This window comes from Cricetulus griseus, chromosome 2, assembly GCF_003668045.3.
Source record: "Cricetulus griseus strain 17A/GY chromosome 2, alternate assembly CriGri-PICRH-1.0, whole genome shotgun sequence".
Lineage (NCBI taxonomy): Eukaryota > Metazoa > Chordata > Mammalia > Rodentia > Cricetidae > Cricetulus > Cricetulus griseus.
Genome location: NC_048595.1, coordinates 213,148,108 through 213,166,050, shown reverse-complemented (window position 1 = coordinate 213,166,050; position 17,943 = coordinate 213,148,108). Strand labels below are relative to the sequence as shown.

At 42.7% G+C, this 17,943-nt stretch overlaps 1 protein-coding gene across 5 annotated transcripts; it reads right to left on the bottom strand.

Annotated features, from left to right (window-relative positions):
• Positions 1-506: 506 nt before the first annotated feature.
• On the bottom strand, positions 507-11,805 carry Znf24 (zinc finger protein 24). 5 transcript variants are annotated; one of them, XM_027400569.2, is made up of 4 exons: positions 11,676-11,805; positions 8,329-8,832; positions 7,490-7,634; positions 507-5,745 (listed from the first exon to the last, which is right to left on the bottom strand). In XM_027400569.2, exons 2-4 carry the CDS (start codon positions 8,746-8,748, stop codon positions 5,207-5,209), a joined length of 1,104 nt encoding a protein of 367 aa, XP_027256370.1. In that variant the 5' UTR covers positions 8,749-8,832; positions 11,676-11,805; the 3' UTR covers positions 507-5,206. The 5 variants fall into 5 exon arrangements, with proteins under 5 accessions (XP_027256370.1, XP_027256371.1, XP_027256372.1 ...); XM_027400570.2 differs by having other exon boundaries at positions 11,694-11,797; XM_027400571.2 differs by lacking the exon at positions 11,676-11,805 and adding an exon at positions 11,160-11,309.
• Between the last annotated feature and the right edge of the window lie 6,138 nt (positions 11,806-17,943).

Sequence of the window (17,943 nt, the reverse complement as noted above, 5' to 3'; positions counted from 1 at the left end):
GGCCTGTGGGCAAGCATGTGGTGCATCTTTACTCTGAGTAGTGCCACTCCTGGGCTGCTGGTCCCGGGTGCTGTAAGAAACAGGTTAAAGAAGCTATAAGGCATAAGCCAAAACACAGCATTGCTCCATGGCCTCTACATCAGGTCTTGCCTTCAAGTTTCTGTCCAGAGTGTCTGCTCTGACTTAACTCAGAGACCGAAGTCGGGGCAGGAACTCAAATAACCTAAGAGTTGTAAGAAATAAAACCTTTCCTCTCCAAGTTGCTTTTGGTCATGGTGTCTTACCACAGCTATAGAAACCCTAATAAACACAAGTCAGCAGCAGTATAACACACCTGGACCCAAATGAATCTGGAGAGAGAGAACTGTTGGAGGCAATATGACAGGTTGCTCAGACATGAAAGCCAGCACTAAGTAACTGTTAGAATGTCAAATATGGGAACACTGTGTGAATTGGGGAGGGGAGAATAAAGTAACACATAGCAGAGGTTGACACAGCCCAAATCATAAAAGGCCACTGTTAATTTTATTAACTTATATAATGCATGAATCTAGAATGTAAAACTACAAAGGTTTTCTACAGATCAATAAGAAAATACAAATATCCTATATTAATCAGGACAGAAGCCAAATACAATGATATAAACAAGAAAGGGACTTTATTGGCTCACAAAACTTTAAAGTCCAGAGGTAGGGCAGGCTTTAGGCACAACGGGATCTAGGGCCTCCAGAAAAATGACATCAGAACTTAGTTTTCTCACCATCTCTGCTAGCCTCTTGAGTTTCTTTCTCCTCAGATACTTTCTCCAACAGTAAGAATTCAGGCTCACATCGTCCTTAGGTCTCCAGTATCTCCAAAGCCTTCTTCCCAGTAGCTGCAGTTCTGTTGAGCACTCGCCTTAGCCTGCTTCAAACTGCATGCCCACACTCTAATCACTGTGGCTAGTGTGGCTCAGGAGGCCAGGCCTGGTCATGTGCTCACCAAAGCCATATGGAATGCGTTAACCACAATAAATAAGGATACTGTTACCATAAGTGAGGGAGGAGATGCTGAACAAACACAGATACCCACACATAACCCAACATAAAGGCAACAGAAGCTATGAACAATTCTCAGGCAATTATAAATGACCAATAGACACAAAAAGAACAACTGCACTCTTCATCAGGGAAATGCAAATAAGGAAGGTTTCTTTTTACTCTCTCCTTTTCCCAAACAGGTAAGAACTACCCAGGGTAGGTAAGGTTCTGCAGAGGTAAAGATGGAAGACAGAGGAGAGTGTCAGACAGCAAATGTTTTACAGCCAATCATTCCACCACAGGAATTTGAAGACCAAAATACATAGACAAAGGTGTCTTAAAATTCATACGTAATCCTGTTTATTTTAAAGGTGTCCACATTCCTCTATATTCTTGTGGAAATGTGTACAAACTGTACTAGGATATACAATAAATTGGGAAGTGGAACTGACCTGGGGAAAATGGTCTGTCTTACATCTATATCTTAATTTTATATATTAACTGTAGTCATTTATACTTTCATAATTAAAACAAAGAAAGAAATGAAATAACAAGACCAGAGCAGGACATAAAAACAGCCAATGAACAACAACAACAAAAAAATGTACCTTCTTACTTTCTTACTAATAAAGAAAAAAAAAAAAAGAAAAAAAGAACTGGCCCATAAGATAAGCAAACCATTTTCAGAATGTAGCACTGACAGGCGTGCAAACAGGCATTCTTACTCTTACGTGGAGTTATAAATTAGTCCTACTTTTTAAGTTGTATTTCCTCAAAAATGTCAAATATTTTCTGACAATAAATAAATAAATCCATTTCTAGTTATTTGTGTTACGGGGACAACTACATAGGTAGTAAAATGGATGTTTGTGGATGTCAACCATATCTGTTATGCATAAAGAACCTACAAACCAATCAGTGGGGTCAATTAGATGGACTTAGTGTAAGGATGCAGTGGAATACGATTTAACTAAGGAAAATATCCACACCAGTGCGGGAGGGAGGGAAAGCACATCTCACTCCAGTACATACACATTTGCTAAGGAGTAGAGCAGAGTAAGCACTTTAGTCAGTGCCTGTACTCAACCCAAGACTACTATTTTAAAAGATGTTTGCTTAAACATGTATAAAAGGACAATAAACCAGATTACCACCATTTCTGGCTAAATCTGATGCTTTTTTTCATTTTTTGTTTCTGCATTGTGAAAAACTTAAATGGGTATATATAATAACTTCCAAGTTTGTTAAACAAAAGATGTACTGCTACTAGACAGGATTTGAATGCCCGTCACTTTTTTTGTTTTTTGAGACAGGATTTCTCTGTGAAGTCCTAGTCCTGGCTGTCCTGGAACTCACTCTGTAGACCAGGCTGGCCTTGAACTCAGAGTTACAACTGCCCCTGCCTCCTGAGTGCTGGGATTAAAGGTGTGAGCCACCACCACAAACAAAAAAAAACCTGGCCTTGGGAATCCATAGGACTAAGTTTGTGTTTTAACTCTAACTGGCCATTTCCAAGTGACATACATGATCATTGGGTCTTATCTAGTCCACAAATCCAGATGAGATTAAGCATTAAAATCCGATGCTTAGCACACGCATTTTTTTCAGTACAGGTAACCTTCCCTAAGCTCACACAGCTGTAAGACAGGCTGCTAATGGTCAAACAGCTCTGAATATATAAAACCACTAAACAGGCTGTTGGGCCAGTTAGTGTGCATGCCTTCATGTAACTGCTCATTTTACTAACCAGAAAGGTACAGGTTAGTCCACCGATTGGCACTGCTACATGTCTACGTCTTTAGACTGGGCACCCTAAATTATGACCTGTGTGGAGACAGGTCTGAAGTCAGCAGTCACTGTCACTGTAAATTGTCTAGTGGGGACTTACATCTAGCCAGAGTCAATTAAGTACACATCCCACTGCTTCTTTTTCCTGTATACCATGAGGGGTTTTAGACCAGTCCCTTGTCTGAGCAACCTTCCCAACAGACACACAGGTGTAAGAGCCGGCAAGACAACACCTATTTGCCAACTCTAATACCACCTCTTCCATGCTTTCACATTGACAAACAGTTTGGGCCTTTATGGCACATCTACCCCTAAAATTGTTAAATCTGGTATTCCATCCTGAGAGGTTACTCCCCCATTAACTATTCTGTCACCGAAGCAGTCATTCAAATGTACAACCTCAAAAAAATTACTGGGAAAGCGCCAGTCATAAATAAATACGAAAAGCGATTCCAGGTTACTCTATTTTAGAGCAGAGGAGTTTAGAGCTTTATTGGACATTAACTTGTTTCCTCTCAGCCACAGAGAAAAGACCCAAACAAAGTCCCTACATTTTCTTGTATAACTTAAAAATACATTATAGCATTACTACATATTTATACTTCAATAAATCTTAATCTATAAAGCACATTTCTTATAATTGTTATCAGAACTCTATGAACAAGCTTCATTCGGCCTCACTTCACCAGCTGGCATAGTATTTATTACTGTTTTTCAATAGGCTCACGCAAAAATCTCATTTTCATTTTAAAATTTGACCAAGCACCAGATAGAACCCAAATCGATGGAAATATTTATACTCCCATGGATCATTTTCCATGTAATGATGCCTGTCTTACATAAAAAAAACAAACAAAAAAACCCAAACCTCTTATACTCAATGCTTTTACTTCCAGAGTTTGCCATTAAACAGTAGAACCACAGTACTTGGATTCTTAGCCAAGGCATACAGAACCCTACTACTAAAATGTATTACTTTTAATATGTTTTTTTAAAGAAAATTTGTTAAGACTGTAAATTAAAAAATTCAATCAATTCTGACAGTTAATAAACTAGTTATTAATAGCCTAGTCGTTTATTTTTAAAGTAGAACAGCCATTCAACTTAACATGTAGTTATAAACTGCTATGCTACTAGAAATTACATTTGGATTTTTAAGATCCAAAAATTCTCAAACTAAAAGAGTGTATCTTAAACTCACCTCTGAAAAGTGCTAAGAGCTAACTAGCTAGCTTTCTGAGCTGACATCTCTCCCTCCAAACACAACACACCAGTAAGAGAGAACTACAACTCTGGGAATCTCAGAGGTGACCTGGGAACGCTGATGGGGACACCCTTATGACTTACAGTGTAACAAATACCTACCTACTTACAGTAGGATTACAGTACCTTGCACAGTGCATTGTCGGTAGAAATGTTTAATAATAAATGCATGGCTGTTTTAGCCTGGTGTTCAACCCTTTTGTACCAAAGGAATAAAAATAGCAAACCTGATATCGTTGCCCTCCCATCAAGGAATTTCCTATCCTTAACTAGGATGAGGGCAAAAGGAGTTAGACTGTGAGTTTTTTCTAAAAGCCACATCATATATTGCCTTAATTTTACATTTGCCTTTCAACACCAGCATTCACTACAAATTCTTTCTTAGTGTTATATTTACCTTTACTTTTACAAGTGTCTATTTTTACACAGGAAAACTGCCTTCATTAGTAAGATGCCCACAAGTTAGATAAAAATCAGGTTTTGTTTGTTGTTGAGTTCTCCTGTAGAAAGATGACTGTACTTAACTGGCAAAACTTGAAAGAGTGAAAGGGAGAAATTGGAGAAGTTACACATTGAAGTTTTGCCACCGTCACCCATCTGAGATCTTAAGGCTCATTTAACACTGAGGCTTTGGCTGGCCTTTATCTTCTATTTTTCCCAAATATACTCAAACTGAACAAAGGAAATTAAATTTTCAAAGGTGTTTTTAGATGTTGAAGATGGGCTTTTAGATCTTACAATTCCTATGCTGCCTTTTAAAATAGAAAGGTATGTATCCTTACAAAACATTCCAATGGCCAACAAAGAAATAAAGAATTTGTCTGAAAAAGGAAATTGTTAAGAAAGGGACAAAGAATCAGGTAGCTTATTACTTGGGAGGAAAAAAAAAAGAGACTATAAACATCACATGGAAAATTTAGGTATTAACACCTGAATTATTTAAAATTTCAGTTTCTAGGCATAACACCATTTCTTTCAAGATAACAATGGTGAATAAAGATTTCTTTTTTGTATTTCCCAGTGGATTTTTCTCAGTCAACAGGGAAAAAAATCTTTTCTGTATCACTTCATGTTTTTAATTTTGTCTTCATTTCTGAAGACAAAGACCTGAGTGCTTATTGTTTCCCCCTAATTTTTTAAACTTTCACAACATTCAAAAGTTTCTCTGCATTGTGTCTTCTCTGATGTCTAAAAAGATTTGAACTTTGACTGTAGGATTTTCCACACTGAACACATTCATATGGTTTCTCCCCAGTGTGGATTCGCTGATGATTAATGAGCCCAGAATTCTGGCTAAAGGCTTTCCCACACTCAAGACACTTGTAAGGTTTTTCTCCAGTGTGGACTCGCTGGTGCTGCACGAGGATGGAACTTCTGCTGAAGGCTTTTCCACACTCAACGCATCCATAAGGCTTCTCCCCACTGTGGATTCTCTGATGAAGAATAAGGGCTGAGCCCTGGCTGAAGTGCTTTCCACATTCGTCACATATGTGCTGTTTCTTTCGAGAAGGATTTCTCTTTCTTTCAAATCTGCCCTTGGGTAAACAGGTTTCTCCATATTTAAAAATTTGAGGAACACCTATATTAAGAGTACCAGGAACTTCATGAGATTCTACAGCTGAAGCAATCTCCTGCTTGGGAGCCAGTGCTCCATTCTCTGTCCTAGCATCATCATCTGAAATACAGAGAAAATGTAAATATCACTCAGTTCCTATTTGTAGAGGAAAGAACTTGCCTAAAACTTGCTATGTAGACTAGGTTGGCCTTGAATTCACAGAGATCTGCCTACCTCTGCCTCCCAAATGCTGGGATTAAAAGTGTGCACCACCACACCTGACAAAAAAAGGTTTTCATGAACTAAATACAAAATAAAACAAACAAAACCAAAACTGTATATATCTATGAATATATAAATTTGACACTTCTCAAAAAGAAAAAAAGGGGGCGGGGAGATATGAGATCAATGAGCTAATGACATGACAGCAAAATGACACAGAAGGTTTTTACTTAATTTTTTTCTTGGTTTTCAAGACAGGGTTTCTCTGTGTATCCCTGGCTGTCCTGAAACTGATTCTGTAGACCAAGATGACCTCAAACTCAGAGATCCACATACCTCTGTCTCCCAAATCTCCCGAATGCTGGGATTAAAGGTGTGTGCCACCACCCAGCCATGAAGAGCACATGATCCTTCAGAGGACCCAAACTTAGTTCCCAGCACCCCCACTGGGAGGCTCACAAACATCACAACTCCAGGTCTGGAGGGGGGGGGGTCCGACTTCCTTTTCTGACCTCTTTGGGCAATTGAACAAGTAGCATACATATACACCACATATACATACATACATGCAATAAAAAAAAATTTTAAAAATCCAATATACTATTTTTATTAAAATTGACTATTTCTTAAAATAGTCAAAAGGGTGACAAATAGATTATAAAATAAAGGGGAAAAAACCAAACTGATACAGGCTAGGTCTGAAACTTTGGGAAGAAAAATAATGGCCATTAAGAAACGGTTTTTAAGAAATATCAAAATGAATGTATAAAAAAAATCTGTCAAACAATAGTTATTGCTGAAATAAGTCATCGTGTCACAGCCAATACTAGAATCAAAACAGAAACCATGAGTCCTGATTAAGAAACAAGCCAAGGACTGGGTGTGGTGGCAGACTCCATTAACTCCAGCACTTAAAGGAGCCAGAGGAAGGCAAATGTCTGGGACTTCAAGGCCAGTTTCAGACTAGTCAGGCCCACAGAATGAGACCAAGTCTCAAAACAACAGAATAAACAAACAAAAGTCATGACACTTAAAAGTTCAATATACAATAAATTAAAAGATCCGTGTTAAAGAAACATCTTCTGACTTCCAAGGACACCCAGCATGTACATGCTACACAGTCACACATGAAGGCAAAATACCCATACACATAAACTAAAAAAATTAAAAGGGGGGGGAGGTTTCTTAATTAAAAAAAAAAAGACTAGGTAAAATATTGAAGTAAAAAAACAGAAATAGCTGGAATTTTAGGAAGACTTTAGTAACAAAACAAATAAAAAGGGGGAGACTTCAAATAAGTTTACCATATTAATATGGTTAGGCACGGAACTAAAATCAAAACAGCATAAAACAGATAACAGATAAGCAGTACCATGTACAAAACAGACATGGTCTTACAGGCACTGGCTCAAAATAAGGCAAATGTGAGCCACAATATGGGTAGTCTTCATGAAAGAAGGCTGAAAGAAAACCTAAAGATGTTAATGTCTAGGAGTAAAACCACCTGAGGCCAGTGAGTCTATCATCAGTAAAGTCAAGCTCTTCACAGTACAGCTATTTCTAAAGAGCAGCTTAAAAGTGTTTTGCCAATAGAACAAGCAAAGCACTTTGGACAAAAGCCACATGGTGTTCTGGTCCTCACCACAGTGCCTCAGAGAGTGGAGTTCCCAGGATGCCCACTTGAGCTGATTCTCTACAGCATCAAGCTCAGAACTTGGTAATCCCTGAGCATCTTCTTGAGATATCTCCTCTACAAGCACTTCCCGTTTTCGGCGACGGAGAGAAACCTGAAAACAAGATTTTAGTTTGGTTGAGAAGGAATTTTGATACTAAGCACACATAAAAGAAGCCACAAAAAATATACTACAAAGTCCTAGATAGCAAAGCAGTGTTGTGGAATATTTGTTTAATGTGTTGCATCGTGTTGCAGAATATTTGTTTAACTATGTAAAGATGTGTTGCTGTTTTACCTTGCCTGACTATGTATGGCACCTGATTAGTCTAATAAAGAGCTGAATGGCCAAGAGCGAGGAAGGAGGTCCAGGTGGAACTTCTGGGCAGGGAGAGTAAGTAGGAGGAGGGATTTAGGCTCACAGAAGAAAGAAAAGAAGGCAACAGGGAAACACCAGGGGCCAGCCAGCCAGCCATGGAGGAAGCAGGCAAGTAGGACATATAGAATGAAAGAAAGGTAAAAAGCTCCGAGGCAAAATGTAGATGAATAGAAACATGTTAAGTTAAAAGAGCTAGTGGGACGAGCCTAAGCCAAGGCCGAGCATTCATAATAAGTCTCTGTGTCTTCATTTGGGAGTTGGTTGGTGGCCCAAAGACAATTCCAACTGCAGAGCAGCACAGATATTGCAGATTGACAAGGAAGGAGGCATAGACATAATTTTAACTTAGTCAAGTGAAGTTAATCCAGCAGTTTGCCCAACTGCTATGTTAGTGTTTCTGATTTGGGCAAAATGAGGCAAGCATGCTCACCGGCTGTCCAGGATCATCCAGTTCACTCTCCAAGTCCTCTAGAACGGTCACTGCCTCCTCTCCATTCTCTGGGTGATGTTCTCGAACCCAAGTCTGTAGCTCCTTGGGTAAGATGGCAACAAACTGCTCCAACACTACCAGCTCCAGTATCTGTTCCTTCGTGTGTGTCTCTGGTCTGAGCCACAAGCGGCAAAGTTCACGGAGCTGGCTCACAGCCTCTCGGGGACCTGGTGAATCCTGGTATCCAAACTGCCTGAACCGCTGTCGGAAAACTTCTGGGTCAGGGAGATGATTCCAGGAAATGCTTGACCCCTCTTCACCATCAGGATCCTCCTCTAGTTTCACTCTCAGAATTTTTTCTTCTTCATCTGGATTTGGGATGATAAGTACTGAATCTTCTTCCACCGATTGTGCAGACATCCTGTCACAATACTTCAAGAAAGGCAGTCAAGGCAGGATATAGACCTCACCCAGAGAAATACTTTGTTTTCCTCAAAGGTACTCCTAAGGAATAAGAAATGAAAGACACATAAATTACCAAATACCCCAAGATATTTGAAAACAACCGAAAAAACTAGTTTTTTTTTTTTTTTTTTTTACTGGATTAAAAATTCTAATCAATAGTCTATATTGACTGAAATGCTATCATAGTTGGTAGACTACAGCCAATCTAGCCTGCTGCCAATTACACTATCCATAGTGTAAAAATTTAAATGGCTAAAAAGCATAGAAACATTTCATGATAGGAAAATATGATGTATCAGTCTAGGGTCAACAGTCATTCAGCTGGCAAAGGTACCCTCGATCAAGCCTGATGACTTGAGTCTGATAACCAGCATGTACATAGGAGAGAACTTTACTTCTGCAAGGTGTTCTCTGGTCTCCACAAGTGTGGCATTGCACGTGCATGCCTACACACATACACAAAATGTAAAAATATTTTTAAAAATTGTAATGGTTTATTTTATGTGCATTGGTTTTTGCCTATAAGGGTGTCTGTGTGAGGGTGCTGGTACCCCTGGAACAAAGTTACAGACATTGGGAATGGCCATATGGGTGTTGAGAATTGAACTTGGGTCCTCTTGAAAAGCAGCCAGTGCTCTTAACTACTGAGCCATCTCTCCAGCCCCATAATATTTTTTAAATTTGTTGTTTATAAATCATTAAATTTAATCATGGTTCAGGCTATAAAGGTATCACTGATAGGGTTCAACAATTTCTGCTAAGATCTAAAACAACTTAGGATTTATTTACAACCTGGCCCTTTCCAGCGAAAGACTGTCAGTCTGTGACATATAGTAACAAAAGGCAATTAAATAGCCTAAAGAACCCATGTAAGAATCAACCTATCGAAGTGCTCTCCAAATGTTCTGAACCCTTGGGTTCTGCAAGTAAGAATGCTCGCTGTCCTTGCAGAGGACCCAGGTTTTATTCCCAGCACTACAAACACTCTTCTGACCTCCTTAGGCACCAGGAAGACACGTGGTATACACATACATAAAATAAGAAACTAAATATTCAGAACTGTGGGACTCAAAACTTTGACATTTATTTTGTGTTTATACATCTCCGCACAGGTGTGGGAGTCAGAGGACAAGATGCAGAAACTTGTTCCCTCCTCCTGCTTTGTGGAATCTGGGATCCAATACAGGTTGTCAGGCTTGGAGCAAGCCCCCTACCTAATGAGCTACCTAGCCCGCCCAACTTTTCATTTTGTTTTTGCAAGTCTGGAGTAGGAACCAGGTAAACTGCCTCCCCACCCCTGGGGTTAGAGACTGTATTCAAGGCCAATGCACACTCACGGGCATACACACACACACACACACACACACACACACACACACACACACACACACCACGCACGCACGCACGCACGCACGCGTGCGCGCACTGCTTTGAAGTTAAAAAAACAAAACTGAGGTGTTTAGGAACTTCCTAAACAAAATAAATGTGAAAAATGTTCACTAGTAGCTGGGTATGGTGTCCTAAACCTGTAATCCCAGTACCTAGGTAGAATAAGACTATCCTCATCTACATAGCAAAAACAACTGGGCTGTTAGATCTTGTCACAGATTCACTTTGACACAGTTCACATAACGCTGGAGAAGAAACTATTGCACATAACATGCAAATGTTATTTAGGCATCCACCACCATACATGCATTTAAACTTACTGTGACAGTTAATCAACTGCAGCAAATTCTATTAGGAAAAAGCACTCACAACTTCTCATAATGGCCCAGAGTCTTTTTCCTTAAGTAGCTTCCCCTAGCTTTTCCTTTGGGGAAATCTGTGAGCTACTTTCTGATCCTTTTAGTATTTGCAAAATCATACTGGTGCCATGGTTCACAGCACATTAAGAATAATAAGCTTAGCTAGGCGGTGATGGCACATGCCTTTAACCCCAGCACTTGGAAGGCAAAAGGCAAGCGGATCTCTGAGTTCGAAGCCAGCCTGGTCTACAGAGCCAGTACCAGGGCAGACAGGACTACACAGAGAAACCCTGTCTGGAAAAACAAAACAAAACAAATGAACGGAACAATACGCTTTACAGCTACTGTTTATTTATCAGAGCCAAGAATATTAAAAACACACACACACACAAAACACAGAAACTTAAGAAAATCTTATTGAAACCTGTCAAGAGGAAGACAATCAAAAAATACTGTATCAAACAGACAGACCATATAGATCCATAAATATTCTTGAGTGGGATGATGGCCTGCTAGCAAAATCCAGGTTATTTATTCCTATTCCTGGACCAGACCCTATCAACGGCTCAAGCATTTCTACGTAATAGAAATTGCTTTTTCTTCTATTTTGTACTGCACCAGGCTCATGAGACGAGGAGAAACGCCGTCAAGCACTTGGCGGGATCCTGGTCTTCAACGACCTCCCGCCTCACAGCGCCGAGCCCAGCCAGCCCCAGTAATCCCCGCTGATGTCCTCTTCCCAGCATCCACCGCGAAGGGCCGCAGAGGCCCCAGAACACCCGTCTCCACACAGGACGGGCACTTCCGCCCTAGACCGGCGGGACTACAAATCCCAGAAGGCCGTGCGCGAGAACCACGGATCCCACCTCGGTTTAAGCGACTCCCAGAACGCTCCGCGAGCGGACAGAGCCTCGAAATAGAACAAAACCGGTCGGTGGGGGAGGGGAGGACATATCGGCGAGGACGCGGGCGCGAGAGGCTCGGCGGACTCCCGAAGCGCGGCAGGCCGCCGTCGCCGCCCTTCCGCCGCGGCCTTCTCCGCGCACGCCCGAGACGCCGAACGACGCCGGGCCCTCGGCCGCCGCGCCCCGACCCGCGCCCCCTCCTCGAACCCTGCCCCCGCACGCCGCTGACCTCCGTCTCGGGACCCACCGCAGCCTCGCCGTCCCGGGCAGACGCTGCACCGTCGCTTACAGCCTCTTCCCACAAGCCCCCGGCGCGCACGGCTTCCGGTCCGCAGGACGGGGGGCGGGGGTGGGGGGCAGGCGAAGCCCCGAGTTGCCATGGGGACGCGCGGCAAGCGGGGGAGGTGCGGCTTGATGACAATGGCCGTATTGAAGCCGAGCTTGGCCTTGCGCCTCTGCCAGAGTGGGCGCTGAGCTCTGTTCCACTTCACAAAAAAGGAAAGGGGAGTTAGAGGAAGGTAGTTGGCAGTTTCACGAGTGTCCCGTGCTCCCCGTAGGAACCCTCTGGAGTAACTAACGAAAGTGAACATTTCTGAAAGCCTGTCACAGTCGTGCTAGGCACACACAGCCTCTGTGCTCTGCGTATAAATAATTCCCTTTACCCCCACATCCTATAGTGCAGGAACTTGTAGTCCCGCTTCAGGGCCGACATCTCATTATAAGTAGGAAGTCAGGTTTGCACTTAAACATGGCTCAGACTGTTGCCTCCCACTAGCTGTGTTAACAAAGATTATAACAAGTCATCAAACAAGATGAGGCTAGTTGAGAACTTTGGGAATTTGCACAATCTGAGCATACTGGGTATTTCATGTCAAAAAGCAGCTGCAGTCATAATCAGTCAGACCACCTCATTCCTCTAAAGTCCTCCGGTGCATTACAACTACCGGAACTATGACACTAAAAATTTGTTAAATTGTCCTGCAGTTCGTCTATGGTCTGTTGCCTGCTTTTTCCCTCTGGCTATGTCTCCAGCTTATTGTGGAGCCTCAGCCTCACTGACCAACCCTCTTTCAGGTGGTCTCCATATGCTTAGGGGCACTCTTAGAATTGTGCTTTGAAAGTCCAGTAAAGGTGGAGTCGTCTCTGTCCTCTCTGTCCTGGTTATGACAGTACCCCCACCTAGTTTCAGGATGCCAGCTGGCATATAGAAAACTCAATAAGTACAAAGTTTTCTTTGAATAAATGAATGAATTGTGGGCTGTCGACATTGCAGCCTTTGCTAGGTCACATGTCAAGTCTCAGAAATGGCACAAAAGAGCCCTGTTTTGGAAAGTTTTGTTGGAGCATAGGTCAAGCCTTGCAAAACATTGAAAAGGTCCTCAAGCTTTGCCTTATTGTCTCATTCAGGAAAGGGTCTCTGCAAGTGTCCAGAGCCTCTGTTGGGTCAGTGAATGAGCAGTAAACAAGCAGCTGACCAAACAGCAAGCCATTTCATTCCAGCCAGAGCTCACCTTCCCATAACCCCTGCTAACTCCTTTCTTCACTGGGAGGCTTTATCCAGCATTTCACTGTCCCATTTGGCCTCACCCAGGCTCCAGCTTGGCTACTCTCTTTTGTGACTCCTAAGAGCTCTTCACCCCTCCTCCGTCTTTCCTATGAGAAGTCCATCGGGCTCTTCCAGGATTTGTAGAAGGCATGTTGATGACTCCTTTAACTTTGCAATCATTTTGCCTGGCAATACCCCAGGGCTATAAGGCTTAATCCCAAGGGTGTGGGAATCTCCTTACAGATGCTCTGAAAATACACTAAAGATAGAAATGGAAACAAGACAACAAAATTCCCTCTTCCAACCAGACAACTAAAATCAGAAACTACTACTGAAGTACTGCCCTTGTCCTTAACATCAACCACTTTCAAAGATGCCCTCCTGAAGGAGCTAAGAGCCATTAACTCATGTATGTGAGTGATTTCCAGCTTCTGAAAAAGCCCTGCCCAGCGGTGATGACATGTTAATAGGAGACCAGCCAGGGCTGCAAAGAACCTGCCAGAGAACAGGGACAAGACTAAGAAAAGTGCTCTCCCTGGAGCAGGTTCAAAGAGACCAAAGAAATGGCCTCGTGGGAAAAAGACTTCTGGGTGGAGTTTTCAACTTCTGGTAACTATTAAAACTATTATTTATGGAGCATACAATCCAGGGCCTTGTACATAGAAGGCAAGGACTCTACCTCTAAGCTGTCCCCATCCCCAGCAATATTATTTTGATGCTAGATGAGCCATTTTTTAAAAACAATCACATACTCATCTTAATGTACTCTAATTTTTATAATCTTGCATTTATCATTTTGACCATCAATGTTTACTTAACTATAGTGTTGAATACTCACCTTCTATCTGATTTTCTCAATTACAAATAGTGCCTTCTCTTCAACATCTTCATGAACCACAGTTTTTCTCCTTTCAGATTATTGGCTTTAAGTATATCCCAAGGCATCTGCATATTACAACCAAAAAGAGAGTGCCAAATAACACCTTGTATATTATCAAATAAATTATAAAACAGAATGTCAATCATAGTGTTACCAGCAACACAGTAATTTTTCAGGGCAACAGTTTCTGCATGCATTCTTTTGCTGATAAGGAAGACCATTTTAGTTTATGAATCACTAGTAGTCAAAATTTTTTTAAATTGGGCAGTGTATACGACAGTGTAAGTTCAGCCACAACTGATACACAAATCTTACAGGTGCCAGTTTTCCCTCTTTATGTAGCCTGTGGCTTTAACCCACCTCACTCCAAGTGCTGTACAAGGCAGTGACAATATAGATGTGACATGAGTAAGGCCTGAGGTTTTATAAAACTTATGTTACCAGATAAATGCCTTTACACAGCAGCATGGTAGACTGCAAACTGTAACAGAGGACACAGCTTTTACCCTTACTTTATTCTGTTCTGTAGCACTTAGTAAAACTTGCTTAAGTCTTCATAAAGCCTGGGGTTGTTTTTATCACCATGTTGTAAATGAGGAATCTATCACAGCAAGATGAGGTTCCCAGGGACTAAGGGGCAGGTGAGGACCTGATGTTACCCTTACTTAGAGGCTCAACACAGAGCTAGAGGCCCGAGGGCCACACGGCAGCAAACACCCTGATATCAGATCCTAGGTCAGAACCTTACGGACTGAAATCTCTACGGTTGGGTCACAGATGCTAAGGCAGGCTTCTGGAAGTCTCAGGAGAGAAGCCTCCAAAACACTGCCAATTCAGCATTTTGGAAGGAATCTGTGTTTCTACATTTGCTCCTAGCTCTCCCCCTGAGATGATGGAACAGATGGCCCAACACATGTGGTGGCCAGAAGGAGCAGGGTTCCAGCAGCTGAGGCTACCCGTCCCTAGACACGACCTGGGGGCTCCAGGGTACTTCCTGGACCGGGTACCATCTCAGCGGGCCACAGGGGCTCAGTGTGGGCTCAGAGAACACAGATGGACAAGTGCAGGGTGGGTGTGCATGGGAAAACGGGAGGGGTGATGCTCATGTCTCGGGCCTGGCCAGGTTTGATGGAGAATCCCAGAGAAAGCTGGCTCCCCGCTACTTAGAGTCTTGTCTCCCCCCCCCCCCCCCAATGGAGAAAGGCTCCAGATGTGGGAGCACTTGCCATAGAGACCAAGTGCTCCTGGCTTGGGCTTGGTGCAGTCAGAGGATAGGTGGGGTGAACTTGACCTCTCAAGAGTTCAGGATCCTGTGCCTCTCGCTCAAATAAAACCACCGTCAACAACTAGGTAAAGTTATGGAAAATAAACCCCGAAGTCCTGGGCTCATGTAAAATCACAGGAACCAGGAGGCTGCTGGAGTTTTGTCACAGTTTGCTGGTTCCATCTGTACACTAAATGTGTCTATGCCCCAAATATCGATGCTTTAACGAAGAGGTCTGACATACCCAAACGCCCACCCCTTTTTGTTAACAGAACATAGTGGCCTCATAAAAAGATAAGAACCAGCCTGTGCCATGTGTTTTGTCAGTAGTATGTTTATTTCTATATCCTCAAATATCTTTAAGTGTGGTGGAAAAATTAAGTTGGGACTAAATGCAGCACAGACTTTAGTTTCCTCTTCCACCAGCCTGCTCCAGGGCTGGAGACAGTTCCACAATCACTATAACCTTTCAACTGAGTTGGGGAATGAATTCCTGAACATCATGACGATGCTCTAGGGGCTTGGGGTTAAGACTTTACATGTACATGTAGAGGGAAATAAGAAATTAGGCAAAAGAGGTGCGATGCTTGAAAATCATAGTTAATCTATAAGCAGGAGCAAGACAGACTCCTTTGGGTGCATGGCCAGAGGTTGTATGGTCCCACACTGGTTGCCAGCACACTGGAAAGGCAAGGAACCTGGTATCCTGTCAGCCTAAGCGAGCCTCAGAGCAAAGGGGATCCATGATGCAGTCCCAGTGTGGGGCTGACCATCTGGAAGCTCCTACTTGTCACTGGATGAGTCTGTGTTGAAATGCTAGATGAGCTGGTCTGATGTCTGTCAGTAACAGCAGGAGTAACAGACACACACTCAGGAAGAACAGAGCTTATGCGTGCTGGATGGCCTTCTCTTTTCCACTTTTATTCCATCTGGGTCCCCAGCCTGCTGGATGAAGCCGTCCGTACATATTCAAGCAGGTGGTTCCTCAACAGTTGCCATCCCACCTGTGAGTTCTCTCTAGAAATGCCCTTAGAGACACACTTAACAGTGTACTTTTACTTCATGCATGCATGCTAGGCTGCTCTGCCACCTGACACACAGCCCCAGGCCCTTGAGGCTTCATTTGTATTTCTCCACTATCATCTGGCTGAACACTCCCACCCAGTTGATTCTCTTATTCTCCATCCCTAGGTTACCAATGTCGTCATCCACCCTACATTTGGTTCATGCACCTTTCATACTGTGGGGTTCCTGTGAGCTAGCTCACCAATCCCCGCACAACTCCAACTACTAATGAGGTCTAGTGTGAATCTGGAGTATGACCTTTTCCTTGAATTCTCTGTGGAGCTGACTGACACCAAATGCCTTTCCTTATTTTATGGGCACCTTTAATAGATTGTAAATTATTCCTCACCTCTGATTCCCCTGCTCTCTATTTCTGGGCTAACCAACCACACAGTTCATTCATTCTCTCCAAAAGAAATGTGGCCTCACTTAAGATGTCTTTCACTCATATATGTGTGTGTCAGGCTGAGCCTATGTGCTGTCCGTCATTGTGCTTGCTATACTGTTTGCTCCCTGTGTGGTGGCTGGTACACTCATCTCTATTGAAATCCATGCAAGTATAAAATCCACATGGATGTGGATAAAAACACAAGGAATAAATGGGTAACAAGAGTCAGTGGCTTATTAGTCATGGCATCATGAGTGTGAACTGGACACCCATGGATGAGGAATTATATTTTATTGGTAATGGGAACCCAACATAATATCGAAAGGGGGTAAGGAATGAAGCCAAAATGTTAAATCTGAGACTGAACAGAGTTTGGTAGGTATTTCATAGTCGTTAGTGAAGACAATAACCCTTGAGGGGGGAGCCTCATGACTCATTGATGGCTGCAATTAGACACATTATAATAAATACACATCTAAAAGATGTGCAGTGAACTGGAGACATGCATTAGCATTCCAGGGTCTTCTAGTACCTTGTGTTTTAACACAGTTCCATACAGTCTTGCTTCTTGCCAGTCATGGGTTTTGATGATGATCCACAAACTGCAGCTAAACATTTTTGTGAGGTGGTGGTGATGTATGTATATGTCTCTCTCTATGTCTCTCTCTCTCTCTCTCTCTCTCTCTCTCTCTCTCTCTCTCTCCTCTCTCTCCTCTCCTCTCTGTGTCTCTCTCTGTGTGTCTGTCTCTGTGTGTCTGTCTCTATGTCTCTCTCTCTCTCTCTCTCTCTCTCTCTCTCTCTCTCTCTCTCTCTGTGTGTGTGTGTGTGTGTGTGTGTGTGTGTGTGTGTGCTGTCTTCTTCATTTCCTGTCTTATTTTGAGACAGGGTCTCTCACTGAACCAGGACCTCACCATTTCTGCTGGATTGGCTACCTGTGGAGCCCCTGGCATCTGACTGCGTCCACCCCTCCAGAGCTGGGGTTATGTGAGTGATAGTGATCAGAACGCAGATCCTAGTGCCTGGGCAAGCATTTTGCCCACTGACTTATCCCCCAGCCCCTGAAACTAAATATTTAATGATTCAATATTTGGGGTGTATCACCTCAAGTTACCGAAAAGTATAGGTGGTTTAAAACGCTGCAAGGATATTATTACCCTAGGATTTGGAGAATTGCCAGGAGTCAAGGTTTTGGCCACACTGGGCTGAAAACTGAAGGAACTCATTTCCGGTACACTTTGCTCATTGCTGATGATTGTCAGCAATCCTCTCTGTCCCTTGGCTTGTAGCAGCACTGTCCCAATCTCTGCCTCCGTTCTCACATGGGCTGCTTTCCTTGCTGGCCACGAATGATTTC

Bases quoted from the DNA above. Each gene is read 5' to 3' on its own strand.
- Znf24 (XM_027400569.2), bottom strand. From the start codon at position 8,748: ATGTCTGCACAATCGGTGGAAGAAGATTCAGTACTTATCATCCCAAAT. The intron at 7,635-8,328 runs GTGAGCATGCTT...TCTTGTTTTCAG, and splicing joins TGGATGATCCTGGACAGCCG to GTTTCTCTCCGTCGCCGAAA. The intron at 5,746-7,489 runs GTGAGGACCAGA...TCTGTATTTCAG, and splicing joins CCACTCTCTGAGGCACTGTG to ATGATGATGCTAGGACAGAG.